Source organism: Branchiostoma belcheri, unplaced genomic scaffold, assembly GCF_001625305.1.
Source record: "Branchiostoma belcheri isolate BF01 breed outbred unplaced genomic scaffold, Haploidv18h27 scaffold285, whole genome shotgun sequence".
Taxonomy (NCBI): domain Eukaryota; kingdom Metazoa; phylum Chordata; class Leptocardii; order Amphioxiformes; family Branchiostomatidae; genus Branchiostoma; species Branchiostoma belcheri.
In genome coordinates this window covers 128,867-154,155 of record NW_017803893.1, presented here as the reverse complement: position 1 = coordinate 154,155, position 25,289 = coordinate 128,867, and the positions used below count along the sequence as shown (strand labels likewise).

At 43.3% G+C, this 25,289-nt stretch overlaps 3 protein-coding genes across 3 annotated transcripts in view; 2 read left to right on the top strand and 1 right to left on the bottom strand.

Moving 5' to 3' along the window:
• LOC109472838 (UPF0676 protein C1494.01-like) overlaps positions 1-4,452 on the top strand; it is a 6,319-nt gene extending 1,867 nt beyond the window's left edge. Inside the window, exons 2-8 of the mRNA XM_019772696.1 lie at positions 349-473; positions 1,152-1,221; positions 1,551-1,664; positions 2,038-2,220; positions 2,576-2,686; positions 3,092-3,144; positions 3,492-4,452. Of these exons, the coding sequence (XP_019628255.1) occupies positions 349-473; positions 1,152-1,221; positions 1,551-1,664; positions 2,038-2,220; positions 2,576-2,686; positions 3,092-3,144; positions 3,492-3,648 (813 nt within the window). The 3' untranslated portion in view covers positions 3,649-4,452. The remainder of the gene's footprint in view (positions 1-348; positions 474-1,151; positions 1,222-1,550; positions 1,665-2,037; positions 2,221-2,575; positions 2,687-3,091; positions 3,145-3,491) is intronic.
• A 1,695-nt stretch (positions 4,453-6,147) lies between these two features.
• LOC109472847 (PGAP2-interacting protein-like) lies at positions 6,148-16,319 on the bottom strand. Its single transcript, XM_019772704.1, has 15 exons — positions 16,201-16,319; positions 15,568-15,696; positions 15,097-15,280; positions 14,425-14,579; positions 14,001-14,184; positions 13,031-13,173; positions 12,482-12,656; positions 11,224-11,369; positions 10,519-10,598; positions 9,995-10,125; positions 8,498-8,692; positions 8,099-8,155; positions 7,412-7,499; positions 6,757-6,974; positions 6,148-6,335 (listed from the first exon to the last, which is right to left on the bottom strand). The coding sequence occupies exons 1-15, from the start codon at positions 16,310-16,312 to the stop codon at positions 6,254-6,256; spliced, it is 2,079 nt and encodes a 692-aa protein (XP_019628263.1). The 5' UTR covers positions 16,313-16,319; the 3' UTR covers positions 6,148-6,253.
• A 1,182-nt stretch (positions 16,320-17,501) lies between these two features.
• Positions 17,502-25,289, top strand: part of LOC109472833 (bifunctional epoxide hydrolase 2-like) — a 9,895-nt gene continuing 2,107 nt past the window's right edge. The window contains exons 1-15 of the mRNA XM_019772691.1: positions 17,502-17,632; positions 18,163-18,247; positions 18,816-18,972; positions 19,399-19,592; positions 20,204-20,326; positions 20,997-21,068; positions 21,325-21,420; positions 21,797-21,875; positions 22,272-22,306; positions 22,645-22,671; positions 23,027-23,112; positions 23,568-23,685; positions 24,185-24,259; positions 24,622-24,673; positions 25,105-25,277. Coding sequence (XP_019628250.1) covers positions 17,526-17,632; positions 18,163-18,247; positions 18,816-18,972; positions 19,399-19,592; positions 20,204-20,326; positions 20,997-21,068; positions 21,325-21,420; positions 21,797-21,875; positions 22,272-22,306; positions 22,645-22,671; positions 23,027-23,112; positions 23,568-23,685; positions 24,185-24,259; positions 24,622-24,673; positions 25,105-25,277 — 1,479 coding nt within the window. The 5' untranslated portion in view covers positions 17,502-17,525. The remainder of the gene's footprint in view (positions 17,633-18,162; positions 18,248-18,815; positions 18,973-19,398; positions 19,593-20,203; positions 20,327-20,996; positions 21,069-21,324; positions 21,421-21,796; positions 21,876-22,271; positions 22,307-22,644; positions 22,672-23,026; positions 23,113-23,567; positions 23,686-24,184; positions 24,260-24,621; positions 24,674-25,104; positions 25,278-25,289) is intronic.

Sequence of the window (25,289 nt, the reverse complement as noted above, 5' to 3'; positions counted from 1 at the left end):
TGTTACACAATAGGATAGTTGCATCAGCGTGCTAAATTTGCAAAACAAAATCAAAGTACCTTTTCCTAGTGTTACAACAGCAAATAAAAACGCGTGCTAAATTTACAAAGAAAAAAGTTTACAACCTAAATGTAGAAAAATAGAAAAAAAAAAATTAGGACCTAAATGTCCAATTTCTTGCCATATATAGAGGTTCTCCTCCTAGGGTGACCACGGGGGTTTGGACCCTCCACATCCAGTGTAACAGAGTCTTGTAATATAAAATCATGTAATTCACCATAACTTTCATGATATTCCTAACTGCAGGTGGACACACACGCCTGTTGTAACTGTTGTTCCTAACCACAGGTGGATGAGCTGTTTGAGGTTTCGGACAGGTTCTTCGCGCTGCCCATAGACGTGAAGGAAAAGTACCGACGCCCTTCTGACGGTTCCCGCGGCCGCCATGGATGGGTTGCCATCGAGAGGGAGAGGTAGGGCGAGGGTCTGCATGGGGGGATCCTGTGGTGAGGGTCTGCATGGGGGGATCCTGTGGTGAGGGCCTGCATGGGGGGATCCTGTGGTGAGGGTCTGCATGGGGGGATCCTGTGGTGAGGGTCTGCATGGGGGGATCCTGTGGTGAGGGTCTGCATGGGGGATCCTGTTGGAAGGGTCTGCATGGGGGGATCCTTAATGGTAAGTCTAGGATAGGATGGGTTGCCATCGAGAGGGAGAGGTAGGTAAGGTTTGTGGCTAACTGCTGAGATATGTTACCTACACGAACACCAAACCAAGCTGACTCAATTATGTCATACAAAGCCTTCTTCATTATGCATACTCTACTACCAGGTACAATATTACTATAGCATTTCTATCAATTAGCCAATTCACAGAGTTATAGCTTATAGAGAGAAGACGTTTGTTTGTTTGCTTGTTTTAGTTTGTCAGTCTTCTCAGTCTGACAATACTTGGCCCATGTTAGTGCATATGCACAGGATTAAGATGTTCCCAATTCTTTTGACTTAGATTTCAAATTTCCAAACGGGTCTGACCAGTAACTGTTGTCTCAACTACCTTAAGTCTTTAGTAAAATTCATACACAAATGGCATCATTGAAAGTACGTTGTACTGGTACGGTAAAGAAAAATGACAATTTTCTGTCTCCCCCCCAGAGTGGCTGCAGATCGCCCAGGAGACCTGAAGGAAGCCTTCAACATGCTGCCCCCTCTTCCTCCTGAACAGGTGGGTGGTTAATAACCTTTGTTAACCAGTTAACCAGCTAACCCAACAGGGTGGTTTTACTAACCAGTTGACTAGGTGGATAATAACTTACTAACAAGTTAACAAGAATGGATGGGCAGTTAGTAACCAATTAACCAGAAGGTTGATAACTTTAGCTATCCAGTTTACCAGAACAGGTGGTTGGTTACTTGCTTTTACAAACCAGTTTTAAACTGGAACACAAACCACAAAAGGTCTAAATGTTGATTTTCACTAACTTTCGACTGGTATTGATCAATATTGATCGACCAAGCAATTATTGGTCAATGAATTAATCTCTCCCTTCACAGACGTGGCCCAATGAGCTGCCAGAGTTGGAGAAAGTCGGAACGGCATTCTTCGACAAGTGTGTCCAGCTGACCTTGAGGATCCTGGAGGTCATGGCCATCGGACTGAATGTCCCGGTAAGTCAGCACAAACACTGGACAACACAACAGCCTGGTGGTTAGACAGTAGTATGATTGAACATTAGACATAGGATTTGCCGCAATTTTCGATTGTGCAACTCCAGTCAAAGGATGAGCAATTCACCACTGCCGTGACGTCACGTTATGCAGATGACACTTGTGACTCGGTGAGCAGTGGATCATACGTTGCAGAAAGTCTGATGGTTGCAATACCCTGATGTACATGTAGCACTGCATAACGTGACGTTACGGAAGCAGTAGATGGCTTATTCTTTGACAGCGACTGAAGTTGTGCAATGAAAAGTTTGTCATTAATTGATGATTGACCAATCAGATTGATGTAGCAATAGTAACAGTTCTGTTCCCTCAGGACATCCCCGGGTTCCTTGACCTTCACCGCTCCATGGGGAAAGGTCGGAACAGCTCGCTGCTGCGCCCGCTGCGGTACCCGCCTGTGCCGGACTGCGTCAAGGACAGGCAGATCAGGTGTGGGGAGCACACGGACTACGGATCCATCACACTGCTGTGGCAGGACGGGGCGCCTGGGCTGGAGGTAGCTTCAAATAAATACGTAATGTAAATGCAAGCTTCATAATCATATCAACCCAAGTTTACTTCACCTCTTCCAGTTAGTATTAGTTGTGATTTTAGCTGTATGATTATCTGTTTTAAACAGGTATGCAATTCAGCCTCTGGCTGTTATATTCTTTTAATGGCAGATGGATTGTAATGACCATATTACAGCATTCATTCATTCGGTCATTCATTCCCAGATTGAGAGCCTGGACCACCGCTGGGTGCCGGTACCGCCCATCCCCGGTACCGTGGTTGTGAACATCAGTGGTAGTACATACATAGTTATTACATGTACCTCTGTCTACATACATGTACCTCTGTCTGTACCCCAGATAGAGACCCTGGACCACCGGTGGGTGCCGGTACCGCCCATCCCTGGTACCGTGGTGGTGAACATTGGGGACATGATGCAGCGATGGTCTGGGGACAAACTCAGATCCACGGTCAGAACACAGTCTGCTCTATTCCACAAACATACAAGCATTCAATGTTTCTCAATGTCAGTTGAATCAGTATCATGAAAGTTCATTTGTAATGGTAGTTACATGTTTAAAGTTAAAACTTTTGGTCCAACACAAAAAACTCTCTCACCTAGAGCTTTCCACCAGTCACTCTGGTTTTCCTCAGTAGACTGACCCAGTGTTGACGTCACACTTCAAAGAAGCCACGTGACAAGCCTCACTGGGTCAGTCTACTGAGGAAGACCAGAGTGACTGGTTGAAAGCTCTAGGTGAGAGAATTTTTTGTTGAAAGTGTTAACTTATCCCCTTAAATCAGTGCACAGTATTGTTTTCAAGATGACACTATTGATATATTGATGTGTTGATATGTCGCCATCTTTTCTTCAGCCCCACAGAGTGGTTCTTCCAGATGAGGAGGAATGGAGGAAAGTACCACGCAGGTCAGTCTGATTCAGTTCACGATCACATCTTTTGTGTTTTGGAATATTTTACTGGGTTAGGGTTGGAGTCAGCCATGCTTCTTGAGTTGTCCTTACTTTGAAAAGGCTGCAGTACCACCTGCTAAAGCTAGGTGGTGCCATTGTGCTTACTGCGTAACTTCCCACTTGTTCCCACAGGTCCATCCCATTTTTTGTCCACCCTGATGATGAAAAGGCTGCAGTACCACATGCTAAAGTTAGGTGGTGCTGTTGTTTACCGTTACAGGTCCATCCCGTTTTTTGTCCACCCTGACGATGACGCCCTGCAGTACCATGTGCTAAAGCTAGGTGTCTCTGTTGTGTTACAGGTCCATCCCGTTTTTTGTCCACCCTGACGATGACGCCCTGCTGACCTGCCTGGACGGCTCCGATAAGTACCCTCCCATGACGGCAGAGGAGCATCTCAAAAACTTCGCCAGCAAAATCTACGCCGATCTTCCAACCGCTTTCGGCAAGACGAACTAGGAACTTTCGCCACTCAAGCTTCTGGAGACTTCTCTGTCTGTCTTGGGCCTAACCTAGCAAGATGGAGACACTCATCAAACAAACAAATAGCAAAATCTTCGCCGATCTTCCCACGGCTTTCTAGACGTACTAGGCTAAACTTTCACCTGCCAAGTTTAACCGTAATAACCCAGCAAGATCTACATCAATGTTCCCACTGCTTTCACAGCTTTCGGCAAGACAAACTAGGCTTAACTTTCACCACTCAAGCTTCTAAAGACTGTCTTGGGCCTTAATCCTAACCCAGCAAGATGGAAATCGTCATAAAACAAACAAACAAACAAATAAATAGCAAAATCTACGCCGATCCTCCCACAGCTTCCAGCAAGACAAACTAGGCAGAACTTTCGACCAGCCAAGTTTGAGACTTTGGTCTTAACCCTAATAATCCAGCAAGATGGAGATCCTCAACAAACAAACAAACAAACAAATAGCAAGATCTACGCCGACCTTCCCACGGCTTTCAGCAAGACAAACTAGGCAGAACTTTCAACGTGAACAACAACCTCCAGTCATTCAAAACAAGAGTACACCGGCATCTTCTTTCCACCACCAGGACTTCTGCATGTAGCTGGAACTTCCAATGGCTTTCATGGCTTTTGGCAAGATGGACTAGGCAGAACATTCCCCATCCAAGCTTCTAAAGACCTGTGCCTTAACGCTGATCCAGCAAGATATATGCTGATCTTTTTTTCTTTTAATGATGTTTACTCTAGTATACTTATTAACACCTGAGTGAAGTGAGTCGTGCCTTTCCAAAGGGCACAAGGTTGGTGACATGGCAGGATTCGAACTCTGGACCTCTTGGTTCTTAGCCAAATGCTCTGCCGTTACGCCACACAACCCCACTGCCTTTGGCAAGAAAAACTAATCAAATCAAACTTTTATTAAACATACACAAGAGAACTGTTACTCAAGCAGCTGTCTACATTTTAAAAACTCTAACAAATTTTTAACTGGTGTAATATCTTTTATGTTACATGTCTGAGAAAGAACAGTGTACCTGTTAAGTCATAAATAGTGTCATGTCAGTAATACAGGCTGTTCTAATGCACCATTCTCTACTGCATTGGTGTTGACCAAGGCCCCTTGGTGTTGACAGAGGTAGATCACTATAATAACCTTGTTTTTATTTTTAAATACAAATTTTATATAATATGATATATTATCCAGTAGAAATATGAGTTTCCAAAAACGTGTTTCCAGGGATGCTAAACGCCTGCAGGAATTAACAGTGAAAAAAATTAACAGTGAAAACAGTGAAAACAGAAGGCTGGGGTACGGGACTCATATCCACATTTGCATGTTGAACTTCCAGTACTTTTCAAATTCAACAACCAGCAGATTGTTTGTAATTGTGTGTTGGAATAAAGTTCAACGTTTTACTATGATTACTCCCAATGAGCTTTCATGATAACCAGCAGATTGAATTGTTCTGTAAATACTACAGATTATTATTGAATAAAACCAATATGCTACTATAGTGTTGTGGAAGCCATGATTGCTTTTTAATAACCTTGTTGCATAGAAAAACTTAGCAGCAACTCAAATAGCCACAGTTTCACATGTGTGTGCAAGGCAACCTTACAGATATCATTGCAAACATTCACTTAATATTATCACTTATGTCTATACATATTGGTCCACTGATACTTTCCAATATCAACATTGTTTCACTGATACTCATCACAAGATAGCACTAAACCTCTGAAAGAAATTGATAGCTTTGCTTTGCACAACTACATTGTACTTGCCATATAAACATTGTGCTGTAATGCCATAGAAGCCAGGGCCTGAATAGGCATAAAGGAACACAGCTCATATACATACATCTCTCACTCTTTTGGATGTCCATACATACATTGTACATATACATAAGGATATATATATACACAGACATGCAAACACACACACACAGGCATATAATCATAGACATCTGCACACTCCATATCTCTTACTACTGATCATTTGGATCCTGTAATTAATAAGTAACAGCTGTTTTCAACAGTGATTCATTCAATTGCTCATCACCTTGCTGACCAAAAAATACTTTTGAGTGAAAAAGTATAAAACTCATAAAAAACACCATTGATACTCTTTGGTGAAGTACCGAATGCCATATATCTTACTTAACTAATATATATACATACACATATCACCACTGCTGACACCAAGACACTTGAAAATACACAGTATACTGCCATAGTACACGTGGTGTCATTTATACTACCTGTACTTAGTTTCACTTACAATACATGTAGTTACATGTACCAGTGAATATCACCCATAACATAAGCCACAATGTAAAAGATGGCGGGACCAGATAGTACAGGACACGGGGTGGTCCCTCATGTACGCTGAACGAAAGGCTAAGGACCGTGATGCCTGGCGGGAAAAAATGAAGAGGAGCAAGGGGCCAGTTCTGGCCTAAGCATTTAGGAAGGAAGGAAGGTTAAGAAAAAATATGCCAAAAAGCGTATGGCGTATCTTATAACCTGGATGTCTAACCTTCATCGTCAACGTAAGAAAAAAATACCTGGGTGTCTAGGATAAGACATACTTGAAGCTAAGGTAGAAAGTACTTAGGAGTGTCCATGTGGTAATGATGGTCGCTGGAGTAGCTGTGACCACGGAAAAATGACCCAAACCTGCAACAGTGGACAAAGGATGTGTCAGTACATGTATATGGTAATGCCTTCTTGAGTTGTGGAGCTACGGTAGCCTGGGTGCCATCCTCTAGAGTTACCACCGGCTCCGTATTGTCGCTAACTACCCAGGCCTAGAGCCAGGCCAGAGCCTTGGAGGACGTGATCTTTTTTTTTTTTGAGATCAGGCGAAAATCCATGTGCACGCGGATGTCATCCATAAAATTAAGTCGGCGTGGCCTTACCTGGAAAAATGTACTAAAAACAAACCCTGAGGACTAGGTTAATGCTTTGATGCACTCAGTTTTATTCAAGTTTTCCCCCCTGCCCTCTATGATGTCAGTTTGCTGTATTCTCCCCTTGAAATGTTTGAGAACTTAGGAAATAAATTGATGTGGCCTGAGTATACAGAGTAACATCTAACCTGTCAGTGAACCGAATCCGTGGCTCCACCTCTGCAGAGTTAGTCGTGAGTTTGTCGTTGTCCTGGTAGTCCTTCACATCCGACGGGATCCTGAACTTGGCCATCTGAACTTCCGTGTCGCTCAGACCTCCGTGGGAGACACGAGCGTAGCCGAGCCTGATCAGCTTCTTATACATGATATACTCACACCAACGATCCCTGTCTGTCGAGTCTATGTCCTGTAATAATCAACAAAACAGTTACTCAAACAGCTACTGTGGGAGATTTCAGCATAGCCCAGCCTCTTGTACATGATGATATGCTCACGTAAGTCCACATAAAAACTGACTACAATGGAAAATCATGCTGCTATACCGAGTTGAGTGATGCAAGGACATTATTATGCAGACTGTATAATGTCCTTAAGTGATGCATGTACATGTAACAACATCCAGGCATATGCCCCCCCCCCATGATTTGTGAGTGTGAGAGTTTAGTACCACCTCCCCCCATTGATTCTGATCCCCCTGTTCTGTAGTCTCTGCTGGAAGGTTTGTTATGTAGGTTTGTTTGTTTGTACCTTCATGCCCCCATTGTTTTGTGAGAGCTGAGTTTGTCTGTTTGTTTGTTTGTTTGTGAGTGTGAGACCTGAGTTTGTTTGTTTGTTTGTTCGTACCTTCATCCCCCCGTTGTTGAGGAGTTTCCTGTAGTCCCTGCTGCCAGGCGATGACGTCACGTAACCAAGGAACACCACAGGGTTGCCGCTGGGGTGAGGGATTGTCAATTAATGTTTACAATTGAAACTTTTGATCCAACAAAAAGAAGTTCTATCACCTAGACCTTCTTTGTGTTGGATTGAGAGTTTTAACTTATAAAACATGTAACTACTGAACACAGATGAACTTTCATGATAGTGATCGGGGAGACAACTAGTAGAGGTGCCCCGTCGCCCCATCCATTGTGTTGTACCATGGAGAAGCCAAATAAAGAAATAAAGAAAGAAATTCTCAATCAAGTTTGTTTCATAATCCTGTAAACTGCCTTTAGGCATGACACACCAGTTTTGTACAGTAAGTAGCTGCATAAGACCAGACTGTAGGATTTGAACCACTCACACTGGGAAGGACCACTGCTCTCTTCAATAAGTGAGGTGGGATCTTTAACATGCTTGAGTTGTGGCCCTCCCAAACACGGGACCTCTAGATCTGGCTTTACATCCCCTTCTTGTCAAAGCACTTTTCATGTGAGATTTTTCAAATGCCGCTTTTTCATTACTTGCTTTAAAATTGACCTTACATGTACCTTGAAACACTGTTTTGTGACTAATAAAGACTTTTCTTACCAGCAAACTATAGGAACACACCTGTTTTTTGCTATTTCTGACAGGAACTCTGCCTGTAGTTTCCTGTCCAGGTTGTCCCTGAAATGAAAAAGTCAACAGTCACGGTTACTGTGATTATTGTGATAAAGGTAATTTTTATTACCTTTGTCTGAACTTTTGATATGAGGGTGCAAGGTAAAAGTACAATGTAGTACTAGTACATGTAGTATGTAATGAGAAATTCCAAAATGATTTTCAAAAACATTTATTAATGCATACATATGGCGTTTAAAAAACAGTCTTTGAAAAAAAACTTCCTCTAAGAATATCACTTACAACAACAAAAAGAACAAGATAACAAGCCAAGATTTGAGCTAACACTAAAAGTACAATGAAAAAGTTTAGCCTAAACTTTATGCTTCTCTAGTTCTCCAGACCGACCTGTCGTTCCCCATGTGTGTAGTGATAAAGTCCACCAGGCTGCCTGAGATGTTGATTGTAGCACTAATGGCCGGCGCCAACTCGCCGTGGGGGGAGGGCAGCATGTGGTGCCGAGACTTCATGATAGGATACTTTGACAGAAGCAGGTTCCTGCACACAGAGGGGTGAAATGTTGGATTGGCATGAAAGAAAATACTATGATTCACTTTTCTCTTCACATTTAGCCTCTGAAGAAGTCACACAGGTGAAACCGGTCGTGTGACAGGCTGAATAAAAGTTTCTAAACGGGAACTATGCGGATCCAGATGTCTTACTGAGGGACGGCTGTGTGTGCGAGATGTCGGTTAGCTTGAGGAATGACTATATACATGTAAAAATACACATCACTTTGTCTTCACAGTAACAAAATTTCATGGTCTGAGGAAAAAATTATGGATAGAAGTGACTCTTAAACTGTTACAGTGAACAAAATCAGGGATTACAGTAGTTTGGTTATAAGGTACTTGTAAAGCTGTGGACAATGGAGTCTTATTTCCAATTGTCTAGAGGAATTCCAGCTTGCAGTTGCTATTTCAACCGGTATCCCTTTTTCCATTTTTCATTCAAGCTGATGAAGTACACAGCTAATCAAGAGCTCGTTACTTGTTACTTTGTGCAGTCTTACCCCCATGTGTGGTCCCGTGTGGACACCCCGAAGTCTGTGTACATGTCCAGCCTCTCCCCCAGCCACATGGCCAGGCACCCCCCCATGTGTAGCCCCTGTACATAACCAGAGCTCTGCTTACCCCCATGTGTGGTCCCGTGTTGACACCCCGAAGTCTGTGTACATGTCCAGTCTCTCTCCCAGCCACATGGCAAGATCATTGTTCCCCAGGTACGGTTTGGAAGCATCACTCTCCAGCAAGGTGATCACATCAGCACCTGGGGAGGTCAAGTTCCAAGCATGGTAAAGATCCCATCGAACATATCAAGTCAGAAGAGAAAGTTGGTGGAAAAATCAGTGATGGTAAGCAGGGCTTGAAATTCATTTTTGGGACTAGGTGCACCCAACCTAAAAACTTACACACAAAAGATAAAATAAGATTGCTGTAACAATGATTTGATTTTTTTTGTGACATGTTATTAAAAATATGCTGTATACTACTATACTTTTACATCTTTACATACGTAAACCTACGAGAATATTTGGGTGCACCCACAGAAAAAAAATTGGGTGCACAGTTCCAATTTTGGGTGCACTAAGGTTTGCATGCACCCAATATGTCCAGCCCTGATAAGTGTATTACGTGACCTTTTTGCTGTTGAAGATTTTCAGCTGCTAATAATCTGCTGTAATGCCAGCTAACCAGCTACTAACAAGAAGACAGAGAATTCAGAAAGAGTTTTGTACCAGTTTCGTTCAGATTTTTAGTCAAGTCATGACCTTTCTTGCTGTTGAAAATTTTCAGCTGCTAACAATGCACTGTATTGCAGCTAAGAAGTACCTAACAAGTAGACAGAGAAGAAAGAAGAAGTTTTGTACCAGTTTCATTCAGCATCTTAGCGGCTCTCTCAAAGCTGGGCCAGCCGCGGTTGTCGTACCCAAAGTGGAACGTCCAGATCAAACCTGTGAACTCTTTAGGATCACTCTGGAGAGAAAAAGCACATCTACAATTTTAACATTCCTGGGGTCTTTTCTCAATCACTATCACATCTGTAATTCAAGCACCTAAAGCACTTATGAAAGCTCAGACTACTAGTTGAAGCAGAGGGTACACAAACATGTATCTCTCATTACCAGTAACTGAACTGGTGAGTTGTGTCACACTGGTAACAAAAATGGATTTGTTCTTGCTACAGTCCTGGGGTCTTTTCTCAATGTCTCTCACATCTATAATTCAAAGATAAAAGTTCTGACTTACTACTATTTGAAAGAGAGGGTATATTGCATTCCCAGTATCTAAATCTGTGAGTTGTGTCGTACTGTAGAACACTGAATTTGTTGTTACTACAATGTTGAAATGTAGCCACTAATGCCCTACCTTAGGCGGGTGGTTGAACGGTTCTGGGTTGTATCTCCACACAAATCCTCCCAGACCTCCGATAACAACTATGGACAAAACTGAAAAACAAGAGAGACACGTATGAAGTTACAAGTATGTCACTGCAAGCAATGGCCAGGATATATACATCATTGCACAGATGTATTGAATGACAATCTGTTGTTCAGCACCAAGGACAGGAACACACATCCCATGTATGTAGTTGTTATTGTATCAAAAACTGTGCCTATCTAGTTCCATGCCTGAATGGAATCAGGTATGGTGCTAGATAGTTTTCACATGTGCAAGAATGGAGATTTGCCTCAGGCACGGTTCTGGACACAGGTGGACTTTTCAGAACTTTGCCTGAGTTCTGGATTAAGTACAGTTCTGGACAAAGCACAGTTCTGGACAAAGCACAGTTCTGGATAAAGCACAGTGCTGGATAAAGCACAGTTCTGGATAAAGCAAATATGGTTCAGGATACAACAGTAGTAGAATACCAGAGCCAGGACTACTGTACTTACATGGCCCAACAAACGTCTGGAAGAGGTTGTCCTGAGGTCCTGAGTTAATATTGAGGAAGGCCAGGCATGGTTCTGATTACCACTACCAGTGGACTATCAAGAGCCGTGCTTGAGCATGGAAAGCATACTTCTAGATGAAACAGTTGTAGAATACCAGAGCCAGGACTACTATACTCACATGGCCCAACAAACTTCTTGAAGAGGTTGTGTGGTCCTGCTGAGTTGATGTTGAGGAAGGCGAGACTGGAGGCTCCAGGTCTGGTCAGGTGCATGGTGGCTCCTATACACAGTATGGAGAAGGCCAGCAGGATGTAGGTTCTCTCTCTGGGGGAAAACAAACAAAAACTCTGCTGAAATTTCTGGCATATTCCTAAACAAACAAAACTTATAATAAAACAAGGTCATGTACTGGTATATAGTTCCCACACACAGCATGGACAGGGCCAGGAGGATGTAGGTTCTGTCATACACTGCAGGAGAAAAGGAGGAAAATCCAATTCTGGCATGTTTGTAACCAAATAAAATCTAAAAACTGGAAATTTTTTTTGCTAAAGAGTAGTAAAGACACTACTGAGTACAGTTTTGAATAAATAAAATTAGTCTAAAAATTTCTGTATGTGCCATACAACATTTTTGTGTTAAGAAAAACAAACAAAACAGCAGTACCTTGTGTATTCTCCAAGTGGTACAAAGTTGTAAGCCATGCACCACACCATGTTTACCTGGTATTGTTTGTTTGTTTGTTTGTTTATTTACCTTGTATACTCTCCAAGTGGCACAAAGTTGTAGGCCGTGCACCAGACCATGTTACATGGTATTGTTTGTTTGTTTGTTTATTTCTTTGTTTGTTTATTTACCTTGTATACTCCCAGAGAGGTACAAAGTTGTACGCCGTGCACCAGACCATGTTTACCTGTTTGTTTGTTTATTTACCTTGTATACTCCCCGAGCGGCACAAAGTTGTACGCCGTACACCAGACCATGTTTACCTGTTGTTTGTTTGTTTGTTTGTTTACCTTGTATACTCCCCGAGCGGCACAAAGTTGTAGGCCGTGCACCAGACCATGTTTATTATTCATGCAGTATAATCTAAACCAGGATAGTGAGTGAGTGAGTGAGTGTACCTATCATGAAAGTTCATCTGACCCAGTGAGACTTGTCACGTGGCTTTGACCCAGTGTTGACATCACACTTCGAAGAAGCCACGTGACAAGCCTCACTGGGTCAGTCTACTGAGGAAGACCAGAGTGACTGGTAGAAAGCTCTAGGTGAGAGAAGTTTTGGTGTTGGATCGAAAGTTTTAACTCTAAACATATTTATTTACCTGTTGTTCATTGTTAGTTTACCTTGTATACTCCCCGAGCGGCACAAAGTTGTACGCTGTACACCACACCATGTTTGTTTACCTGGTATTGTTTGTTTGTTTGTTTATTTACCTTGTATACTCTCCAAGAGGCACAAAGTTGTACGCCGTGCACCAGACCATGCCGAACATCTCTACCAGATACACCGCCAGGGTCAGTACCATTGTCCTGGCGGGGGGGCACAGGACCAGGCGATCGCTCATCTGAGGCCAGATGGACGTGGTGTAAACAGCCAGGAGAACGCCACCTGAAACATAAACACAGCTTCACATGTCTTCATATGTACCCAGGACTACATGTAGCAGGCTGTGGAACTCCTTACCAGCCTCGGTCTTCCCTGACAGTCCTAATATTTAATATGACCAAGTTCAACAGATTCCTGCTAAGCTCCTCCTAGAGATTTTCTACTTTTTGATTGTTTATTCATACATTCATACCATATAATGTAATTGATAGAGGTACAGTATGGGTCATTAAGTGAGGTTGATTAATGTGACATTTAGTGATTGGGCCGAAAATCATTGATATACAGTGCCAACACCAGGCTCATTTTGTATCTTTTTTAAATAAGAGTCTAAGAAAAGTGTTAGTGTGACCTTGGACAGTGAGTGAAGGACTTACCCAGAAACCCCTGGTAGGTGGGGAGGAACTGGATTGCAGCAGCGCCACCTATCCCTCCAGCCAGGAACCACAGGGGGCTGCCCGTCAGCCAATCAGACGAGGACAGCAGCAGCCCGTTGGCCAATCCCAGCAGCACCAGACTCCTGGGGGGGGAGGGAGCAAAACATCTGGGTTTAAAACAAAATGTTTGATTTGATTGATTTGATTTATTGGAATTGTAACACTAACAGCACAATACACATGGGACACAGGCAGATGTTGCCGGTGTTGTGTCCCACACATACTCATTTTCACTTGAGTTAAGTGAGGAAAGTCGTGTAAAGTGCCTATCCTAAGGGCTCAAGATCAGCGGCATGTCAGGACTCGAACCCGGGACCTCTTGGTTCCGAGTCGAGCCATTATGCCACACAACCCCACCATGTTTCTCTTTGCACTGAGGTTCAACTTAAATTCTGGGCAACATGCTACTCTGTACAGGAAGGCAACTAAGATGTACACCAAGACACAAATATGTAAGCAGAATGGCCAGATGTATCTTAAATGTACTATTGTGTCCAGAACTGTGCCCTGAAAAAAATAAGATTAGGATCAGGCATTGTATAAAGCACAGTTCTGGATAAAGCACAGTTCTGGATAAAGCACAGTTCTGGATAAAGCACAGTTCTGGATAGGGCACAGTTCTGGATAAAGCACAGTTTTGGATAGAGCACAGTTCTGGATAGAGCACAGTTCTGGATAAAGCACAGTTCTGGACAGAACACAGTTCTGGATAAAGCACAGTTCTGGATAAAGCACAGTTCTGGATAGAGCACAGTTCTGGATAAAGCACAGTTCTGGATAGATCAGGATTCTGGATAGAGCACAGTTCTGGATAAAGCACAGTTCTGGACAGAACACAGTTCTGGACAGAACACAGTTCTGGATAAAGCACAGGTCTGGATAGAGCACAGTTCTGGAAACATGTACTTACCCCCATGGGTTCGGTGCAGGCCCCGGGTCGGGATATCCCGTCACGACCCAGCGAGACACGACAGACACCTCCCCGTAGATCGCCTGGGTCAGGAACAGCAGACTGCCAAAACCCACGGACACCAGAACCCAGCTGGGACGCTGGGTGGGGCGTGGGTCATCCTTCCCTGGGTTCTCATAATCATCTGGTGGGGAAAACAGTTAGATGTAATTTGGTCTTTACTGGGTCTTAAGCTGGTGTGTTACCCTGAAAGGCGGTTATACCGGCTATACAGATACAGATACATTACATCTTATTTGATATATAAGCTGTGAGCACTGCAAAAAACCCTATGATTACAGGCAAAAGAGTTTGGTTTTCAGCACCAAGGACAGGAATAAACCTAAGTCTTCTCCAAACTGATCTGTGAGTGCCCAAAACTAACCTGCCAGTGCCCTGTCCACTATAGCCACTGCCCCCACAGCCAGGACGACACTGTTAGTGGTGATGTCTGCCCAGGCAGGGCTGAGAGATGTGTACCAGACCCGACCTGCCAGCAGCGCGAAGAACCCCAGCATCAGGCCCCAGAACGACACTGTCCTGAAAATACATGAAAATTGTAAATTTCAATCTATCTAGGGTCTTTGAGGAAGTAATGAGTCATTACTGGGTTCATCCTTAGCAGTTATTCACACTATTTTACTATGCTTGCCACCACAACTTTTACCAGTGTTCTGTTTGAGCATAGGGGCCCGCACTATGCAGTGATTTGGACCCCCTATGCTGTGATCTATCTCCTTTGCTGTCTTTCAACCAGTGCAGTGGTGTTTCCATCTTCATCATTTTAAATTCTAAAGACATGCTTGGACACTGCTAACACTGATAAAAGAATGTCAAGAAATATTCCCCGCATTTGAGGCATTGCCAAAACAAACCCACCTCTGGAAGTTGGATCTATTCCACAGTGTCCACACAAAGACAAGCATAGCTGTTAGTTAAAACCTAGAGATTCAATGATTGTGAACTTGTACTGAGTGAAACCCAGTACCTACAGACCACGTCTAGTGTAGTAACAGTAAGATGATAAGCAAGACAAGTACAACAAAAACAAACCTACCTCTGAAAGTTGGATTTGTTCCACAGCGTCCCGACGAAGACGAGCATGGCGGCAGCGTTCCCCATGGCCAGCACGACCAGCCGGGCGAGCGTGGAGGGGGCCTGGAACGACGCAACGCAGCCGACGGTCACGGCACGGAGCAGCGCCAGGCCCCACCGTGTCTGCACCGCATGGAACACCGCACCTGTAACAGTGATGTATGCCTGATTTGGAGGGGGGATAGTGTAACAGGGCCAGAGTGGAGGGAACCTGGAACAATGCAATGCATCCGACGGTAAAGTGTATTGCCTATTTGCTGGTTAGAATACATTGTACTTTTTTTCGTAGTTTCGCATTTCGTATATCTATTGTTAGTTCCCATCTGTAATCGCAGGAGTAACTATGTAACTTGACCACAGTTGTATGACTTGTAAGATGAGCAGAAGAACATTTTTCTCTGTTACACCTCTAGAGTAAGACTGTGTTACGTACCGACTCCCGCCAGCGCCGGAGTGAAGGCCGCCAGCACGAACGCCTCGTAACCCGATATCTCCAGCTCGTTCAGCGGGTAGAACCAGATCATCGGCCCGAACCCGTGCAGCAGAGACCAGAAGATGAACCCTGGGAGGATTAAAGGTTGAAAATTCAGTCCAAGTTCCAACCCTGGGAATGAATGGATTAACGTTTATATGGAACTTTTTTTATGGAGTCCAATTATATAGTTTTAACACGAGTTCAACGAAAAGAAAATCACCTTGAAACAAGGATTTTGGATGCTATAGCGACCCACTCACTTCTGGGCAATAAACTTTTTAATGGAAACTGTCAGATGTTGTCCTAAGCAGCTGATATAAGTTTTCCTGTTATATATAATTACTCTACAGGAGGAAATAGCTCCTCGGCACGCATAATAAAGACATTATTTCTCGGCACCACAGGTACTTGAGAAGTAATAAAACCCCAGATCCAAGTCCTACCGAGAACTGTCTCCGCGGCCTGAGCCCGGACCAGAGAGCAAGGCTTCCGGTAACGGCCCCCTCCCCATGCACGCACAAATTATACAGACATGATTTCTCGGCACTGTGGCTACGTAAGAAGTACTAAAACCCCAGACCCAGACCCTACCTAGCACGGTCTCCGCGGCCAGAGCCCGCACCACAGCCAGGCCGTCCGGTGCGGCCGCCGGTTTCGCCTTCTTCGCTCTTCCTTCCGCCACTTTTTCTCGGGCCGGCGCCATGTTTGCCGGTCAGAGGTCGCCGGAACAAACCACTGCACTAGAGGGTAAGCAGGTTTAAAGAACTGTGTTGTAACCACTAACGTTATACTTACAAGCAAAAACTTATATCTGTAGTGTATTAGCAAAATAACTGTATTGTACGGTAAAATGTGCCATTACTGTTACTTGTGTCCTTTTCACAACAGAATACAATCTTAAGTCCCTCCACTTGCAATGGTACACCCCTAAGTGGGCGGCAACTTTACCAGGTGAAGAGAGAGAGTCCAAAGGTTGTTTTTTCTGGCCTTTCTCCGGCCGGGAAAGCTTTGGTCAGCACACATGTTGAGGTTGGCATGTGCCGTCAGGGTTACAAGTTTGTCTAGTCTGGGCGCCAGGGGTAAGGTGACGTCACAGTTAAGGGTGAACGTGAGTTCGGGACAACCGGGACTTTACTTTTCTTGTGTGTGGTCTTTGATCTTTCTGCGCTTCAGCTCAGAACTTTCCCCAAGTTTCCGTAGCCTCTACTGTGATTGATCGGAGTTGTGCTGATCTTAGCTGATTTCCCTGAGTTTTCCAGGGTAAGACAATTTGCTTTTTAATCTCTCTTTATTTTTATGATATTGATTTACTAGAAACAACTTCATACACATGACATCAGACATAACTTTCAAAATTAATGGCTTGTTCTAATGCTTGTTGAAAATATCACGATGATCATTATAGATTTCACGATTTTTAAGTCAATGTTTGTTTTCCCTTCTTTCCTCCTCCGCTTTGTGAATGTATCAAAATCTTTGTCTCTCTCTTTGATTGTTTTAAGATAATAATTGCAGAATAAATAATTTTCCAGTAAGTATTAAGTTAAGTTCATCATGGTCTGTTGCCTACTGTGTCCCACTAAAGGAACCCCTCTAAAATCACCTTTGACACACTTCAGAAGAGCAACATTCACTAGGTCATTGACCTAGTATGATTTTATTATAATCTATAATTTCAACAAACCATTTTGGATAAAGCACAGTTCTGGAAATGCATGGACCATCCAGAACTGAGCATGGTTCTGGATAAAGCACAGTTCTGGCTACATTTTGCCCTGTCCACAGGTGTCTCCATATCCAAGAACGTAGATTTACCCCAGGCACAGTTCTGGATACGCATGGATTGTCCAGAATCGTGCCTGAGTGTTCTGGATTTGCCCTGTCCACAGGTGCAGGTGCGACGAGCTGTAGCAGCCATGCCGACTCCTAAGAAGAAGGCAGTTATATTTGACATGGGAGGAGTTCTGGTGACTCCCCCTCAGTGGGCCATCAACAACTACGAGAAATCACTGGGACTTCCCAGGTAACAGTAAAACTTATATTTATCATTGTTACCGAGATAAGGAGGAAGTTATTTCTTATATTCTTTGGAAGCCTAGAGGGTAAGGACATTGCAGAAGCCTGACTTTAACTAATACATTAACAAGAGACACTGGAATAGAGTTAGAATATCTAGGAAATGTAATATCAAACAGGTAATAGTTAATAAGAAGGAGGGCCTGCATGCCCTTTTGTATAACTATAAGGCGTAATCAGGCCTTTTTAGTCTTCGCAATCCATAGGCAGCCGCCCAAAATCATCATAATTTGTAAGCCTTACATTAGCCGTAACGTGTAATTGTCCACAATCAGCACTGCAAATTCACTCATGGGCAGCAAAAATTTTGCCTAATTCATAATCACTATCCCCCTTGCTTTAATCGCAGGCTGTCAAGAAATGAAATATGAGGTTCTAAAGTGGCAAATTTCACCTTAAGACAATGCTGTACGTAGCAGTTACGATTTGCAAGCCATGATGTCCTTTCTCTTTGTTAATAAATTTTCTTCTTGCCAGGATGTTTATCCAGGGAGTGATGATGAAGGGAATGCCAAACAACGCCTTCTGTCAGCTGGAGAGGGGAGAGCTCACCTTGTCTCAGGTACCAAAGAACTTAGAGAGATTTTTGTGATATTTTAGGATTTCTCGGTCTCTACAAAGATTCTGCCATATTTCCCAACTCCCAGGAGAGTGGAACATTCAAGTAAAATGATTTCACTTCTGGACCAAGAGATTGGGAGTTTGAATCCCGGCTGTTGTCGCTCACCCACCATGCATGCTACTGGAAAGGGTAGCAGTTCTTAGGACGGGACGTTAAGCCGAGGTCCACTGTTCATTGTGCTTGTTGAAAAGAGCCAGGGGAATTTCCCTTATATATGTTGAACCTGTAAATATTGTCACAACCAGTGGGAGGAATTTAACCCTTCAGTGATCTAAAAGTAAAACAGGATTGAGATCACTTTTTTTTTTACTATGATGAAAGTTCTTCTGTATTGCAATTGTTAGTTCCATGTTAAAAGTCAAAACTTTTGATCCAACACAAGTTGAAGTTCTCTCACCTAGATCTTTCAACCAGTCACTCTGGTTTTCCTCCCTGGAATGACCAAGTGTGGCTGCTTGTGTTGGATCAAACGTTTTAACTCTTAACACCTTCCTTTCTCTCCTCCTAGTTCTTCTCGGCGTTCACCACAGAGCTGCATGAGGCAGCGGGGGAGGGGGGCGTGGAGCTGCCGGCAGACTTCAGCGTCCAGCAGATGTTTCAGCAGATGCAGGGTGGACAGGTCGTCGGGGTCATGATCAAGGCTGTCAGGAACCTACGCAAACATGGTACACAGTACAGGGTTTGCAGACATGGTACAAACCTCTGCAAACATGGTGTCCTTAACATGGTATGGGATCCATATACACGGTACAGGGTTCGTTTGTACAGGGCTGTCAGGACCCTACACAAATATGGTACGCAGTACAGGGTTTGCAACCATGACAAGGTTTGCAAATACGTTACAGGGCTCACAACTCACAAGCATTGTACTTGGCTCAAAAACAATTGGTACACAGTTTGCTAACACCGGGCAAGGTTTGTTGACAGTAAGAACTTTGATATTTCTGCTGACTCTGTCTCCCCAGGAGACCTGCACCAACATTAGTGTGGTGTGGAATCATCAGATGACATCTTTTAAGTCACAATCATTCATCAGTATGACATCTGAAGAACCTTTTATATTCAACCTGTCATGCACTCTTTCCCACCAGGAGTGAAGACCTGCATCCTGACCAACAACTGGCTAGACGACACGGCCGTGCGGGAGGGGGGCCCCGCCGCCGTGCTGGTATTGTTCCGCCGGCTGTTTGACCTTGTGGTGGAGTCATGTCGGGTCGGCCTGAGGAAACCCGATCCCGCCATCTTCCACCTCACCTGCAGACAGCTCGGGGTACAGCCGCAGGAGGTTTGTTTGTTTGTTTAGGATCTCCATTAGTGTGAATTTCACACTACTCTTCCTGGAGTCCGTAGTGAATAATCAGACCAGTATTTGGACCATCGCACACCGAGGCATGCCCCTACTCTTTTTCGAAAGGTGTGATGGGTTCTTTAACGTGCGTGAGGTGTGGCTCTCCCCAAACACAGGACCTCCATTTAACATCCTATCTGTGGGGGTACAGCCACAGGAGGTACGTATGTACACATGGCCACAATGTCTAACAGTAACAGTTACAAGTTTCTAACAGTAACAGTTACAACTTTGGTAAATCTTCCACCTCACATGCAGACAGCTGGGAGTACAGCCACAGGAGGTATGTGCATGCATGTACGGCCACATTCAACAAGTGTCAGATATCTACCTTTCATCAGAGACTGAGTCAGTAGTGGATGCTACTTGAAACATCTGCTAGTTTTCAAAATCTATCCAGTTGCTTGAGTAACAGTTTTGTAAAGCAAAAAAATCATTCACTCCCTGAGAAAGTGCACCAGGCTTTCCTCTCAGTCTCTGTTTTCATCTTCTAGCTGATACCCTTATAAAGGGAAATAGATCTGATGTTTGTTTGTTTGTTTGTGCAGGCTGTGTTCCTGGATGACATTGGGAATAACGTGAAAGCTGCTCGGCAGCTCGGCATCACTACTATCCTGGTGCGAGACTTTGACAAGGCAGTCAGGGAGTTAGAGGAGGCTGTAGGGCTCGAGGTGCGTGTTTATCAGTGTTATGTTATACTTGACAATGTGTATAATATTATGCAGATCCATACTCAGGCGCATTTCTGGATGATACATGTACATATGTTTGACAGTTTATCCAAAAACATAGATTTGCCCCAGACAGTAAGGCTGCAGGTAATGGGGTTAGGGGAGGCAATAGGGCTGGAGGTGAGGTCTGTTAAACACTGTTGTACATTACATACATGTACTGTTGTATCCAAACCATGCTTTAGCCAGAAATATGATCAGGCACTTTTCTGGGTAGTCCGACTCCAAGCGTATCCAGAACCATGCATGGCCTGCTGGAGGAGGCTGTAGGACTGGAGGTCTGTGTTAAACACGGATGTTTCTGTAGATCTTTAGTTGTAGAAGATCATACAAAAGTCCCTGTCCCTGTATCTAGAAACGTGCTTTATCGAGAAACATGCTTACTATAGTTCAAGCGTATCCATAGCCATGCATGGCCATGGGGCAAATCTACGTTCTTGGATATGCGAAGACTATCCAGAACCGTTCCTGAGCCTAAACCTAACCCATTCAGGTAAGAATTAGATAGACATGGATAGACACTGTTCTGAATAAGATTAATGGTTAATTTATTCCTTTGTTATGCTATGTACTGATGGTATATATGTTGACTCTGTCTCTCATCTTTCAGTTGACCAGGTTCCCTCCCCCTGCTGTGGCCTGTAAACCTGAGGAAGTTCCACACTGCTACATCACACTCAAGGTACAGGATTTAGGCATGGGACATTAGTCTGATTAGATAACTATTGCAGATTAGCCTTTAATTAGAAATGTTGAAGCAGTTTTCTCTGTGTTGTGACACTGTTTTGTCTCTGTTTGGTCAGAGTGGAAATAAAGGACAAATAGCAAGAAAGCTCAGCATGATTAAGGGAAAAATGAACAATGTCTGAAGTTTACATGTTTAATGTGATACAAACTTCACGTTTTTCAGCAGCAACTGTTTTCCTCTTTCTCCCCAGACTGGCATCAAGCTCCACTACGTAGACGTGGGAGACGGGCCTGTGGTGATCCTGTGTCACGGCTTCCCAGAGTCATGGTACTCATGGAGGTACCAGGTACGTGTATGTAGTTGGCCTTTGGTGGAAGATACATGACAAGACATTTCTTCTCTTGGTTGTATGCAGTACATATGTGAGATGGTCAGGAAAAAAGTCCTGCCTGGGCCAAAATCACGATCAGTATGTTACTGAATGGACTGTAGACGTTTTTTAAATATTGTGACAGATTTTATGTATTTATGTATGACAATGGTGGAACGAACCGTAAATATTTATAATGTGTTATATTTTAAGCTGTGATTTAATCAATTTAACTGATCTTAAAACTACTGTAAAGTCTGGCGTAATTCAGTCTGTTGACTGCCATGTCAGATTGTGCTTCTTCTTTAATAAACCAATCATCATCATCTTGACTTGTATTTGTCTGCTGTAGATCCCAGCCCTGTCCCTGGCTGGTTATAGAGTCATCGCGCTGGACCAGAGAGGGTACGGGGACTCCAGCTGTCCTACAGGTCAGTAAACAGTTGTTTCCGGGTTACTGTATCCAGAACCCTGCCTATCTAGTTCTATGCCTGAGTGGGTTAAAGTTAGGCATGGTCCTAGATACAATGTAGTCTCCACGTATCCAAGAATGTAGATTTGCCCCAGGCACAGTTCTGGATATACATGGTTCTGGAAATCAAACAACAGGTTACGTCGATGAAGGTTAGACATCCAGGTAATACAATATGCCAAAAAACAGTTACTCAAGCAACTGGATATGAAACAACAGGTTCCCCGGCCAGGATGCACCTTTGCTGTACTATATCATAGCAGATTGAGTTTGTCACATTTCTATGATATTCATGTATTTATTTGTTTGTTTGTATGTATGTGCTTCATGTTTGTATTTTTTTTCCCACACACAGAGATAGAAGCCTACACTCATGAGGAGCTGACTGGGGTAGGTTATAAACTCACTCAGAAATCAGAATCAGACGTATCTGATCGAACCCTGGTTATGTTACTGCTTTCAGTAGTGCCTATTACTAGTATATCATTGTGCAGAGCTAGACTCTACATGCCAATTGGTTATCAAGGCATAAGTCATTGTCAGTTTATAATGTTATAAACTAAATTAAGATTAAAATCTTAATAACATTATAATATTCTATGAAGATTACACTGTTGTACAGTTTGTATTCAGTCTTAAAGTACAGGAAAACTGAATCTGATGTGGGCTTTAAATACTGTAAATTTCTATATTGCATTAATTTTGTATCCTTTTCTTTTCCATGTTAGGATATCATTGGCCTTATGAATGCACTGGTGAGTATTACATGTTGTAGTTATATGATTCTGTGATGATTCTGTGGGTTGGCTAACACCATTTTTAGCACCAAGGACAGAGCAATTTGTTCCAATTGTTGCTGCCTTGTACCTAGTAGTAAGTGAGTGAGTTATAGTTGGTAATCCATGGGTTGGACATGGGTAACGCCATTTTCAGGACCAAGGACAGGGTTAATTTATTCCCAGGGATTTAACATGGTCACAACTGTTACTTCATGCACTGCAGTTTTTCCTATGTAATATAACTAAATTTTGTAAAATTTTGTTAAAAAAAGCTAAAGTAGTAGATTGATACCTTATTGGACTCTGCATTGACTGGTACCATTGTCCCCAGGACATCCCCCAAGCAACAGTGGTGGGCCATGACTGGGGAGGGGCCATCGTGTGGGCTCTCAGCTTACATTATCCGGACAGGATCAGGTAGGGACTATCGTATACCCCTGAATGGGTTAGGGCTAGGATCAGGCAGGGTTCTGGATAGTCCTCCTCGTTTCTAATAACTTAGATTTGCCCCAGGCACGGTTCTGGATAAATGAACATCTATCTATGCAGCACTGTTCATAAGCATGACTGTTGTTTGAGCATGTTATTTGATGACTGTTACCTCGGTGAAGGTTAGACATCCAGGTAATAAGATACGCCAAAAACAACAGTTACTCAAGCAGCTTAATCTCCTGTTCTGAAGCAACAGGAGCTATTTGTCTGTCAAATAGCTCTCATTGTTTCAGAACAGGAGATTAAATGTGACAAAAGGTAGTGGATACTTCCTGAAACATCTGACCATTTCCAAAATCATATCCAGTTGCTTGAGTAACTGCTTTTTGACTGTTGTTTATTGGCTGTTGGTTATTGACTGTTGTCTGTTTTTTGTCCAGGGGGGTTGCTGGAGTGAACACCCCCTTCTTCCCGGCCAACCCGGAGGGGGGTAGCCCCCTGGAGAGGATGAAGAAGAACCCTCGACAGTTTGACTACCAGCTCTACTTCCAGCAACCGGTGAGATACAAACTTTTGATTTCTCACATACTCTGTGATATATACTAGAAGAAGAACTTTAATGCATGACAATTGTACATGGTACAAAAGAAAAGGGTATAGGATAAAAATTAACATCCTAATTACCAAACATCAAGAGCTAATACAGTATACAATGAACTATGCAGCCTTTCTGACTTGTGTGTTAAGTGTTGTTGAGACCTCCAATCAGGCCCTGTTTTATCCAGAACTGTTATTCATCCAGATCCATGCTCAGGCACAGTTCTGGATAGTCCACACTTATCCAGAACTGTGCCTGGGGCAAATCTATGTTCTTGGATATGCAGAGACTATCCAGAACCGTGCCTGATCCTAACCCTAACCCATTCAGGCGTAGAACTAGATAGGCACGGTTCTGGATACAATATGTAGGCAGCCTTTGTGACTTAAGACCCCCATGCAGGCCCCCATTACTGTGCAGACAGTGATATGAAATGTCCCCATGCTGTGCCTCCTACAGGGCGTTGCTGAGGCGGAGTTTGAGAAGAACCTGGAGAGAACTCTCAACGCCTTCTTTAGAAGTTCCAAAAAGGAGGTTTGTGCCACTTCAACCTACAGGAAATACTGGAAATATTATTAAGTCTTTTGTGCTGACCTAGCCTCTAATACAATTAATAGCTGCAAAATTGTACTACCATGGATAATCATATGTGTACTTCTACTGTACCACAGAATTGTTTTAGGCAAAAACCTTTTCCATTCTAATCAAAATTGCACTACCATTGATACATGTCGTGTACTTCTATTATACCACAGAATTGTTTCAGCTGAAAATCTTTCCCATCCTACCCTGAGTACAATGTAGTATCACTGCAAAAGTACATGCAATTACTGTATTTGACCAGAGTTGAGTTTGAAGGAATGATTTCAGGTGTGTTTTTGTCCCTTGTGTTTCAGGACTGGCCCTTTGATAGGAAGGGTCTGGGGACTGACAACGTCAGGGCAAGGGGTGAGTCAACTGTCTACGGCCATACATGTACCAACTGGTGCAGGTCTCAGATACTAGAAACCTGAACTGGTGAATCAACTTGAAAAGAAAGTGTGCAGGAAAGTAAATTTTATACTTTGGAACACAGAAAGTCAGATTCTAGTCTTCTCAGCCTTTTGTTTTCGTCTCACTGAAAACTACATTAGAATAGGATATCAGGGTTTTCTTTTACACATTCAACCAATCTTGTCTTACCTAGCTTACGCTTTGGTGTCAGACACTTTCCTCAAAGCTTCTGACTGGGGTTTTGAGTAAGAACAAGAGAAGATTAGTTGTGTAAAAGAAAACCCCTATATTCTATACTCTACCAACCTGATGAAACTATTTTCGGGAATGTACTCTAGAATGTTGAAAGATGGAGATTGAGGTGTAATTCTTGCCTTCTCCACCAGGGGGCATGCTTGTGGGTTTCCCCGATGTCATACCTCTGAGTCTGATGATGAAACAGGAGGAGATCGAGTACTACGTGCAGCAGTTCGGCAAGTCAGGCTTCAGGGGTCCGCTGAACTGGTACAGGAACGTTGACGCCAACTGGAGATGGAATAACAAAACTGCTGGGAGAAAGGTCAGCAGTTTT

What these genes read in the sequence shown, in the direction of transcription:
- LOC109472847 (XM_019772704.1), bottom strand. Translation starts at nt 16,312, where the DNA reads ATGGCGCCGGCCCGAGAAAAAGTGGCGGAAGGAAGAGCGAAGAAGGCG. An exon ending in GGCCGCGGAGACCGTGCTAG is followed by an intron (nt 15,697 to 16,200) that starts GTAGGGTCTGGG and finishes TAATCCTCCCAG; the next exon opens with GGTTCATCTTCTGGTCTCTG. An exon ending in AACAAATCCAACTTTCAGAG is followed by an intron (nt 14,580 to 15,096) that starts GTAGGTTTGTTT and finishes ATGTATTTTCAG; the next exon opens with GACAGTGTCGTTCTGGGGCC.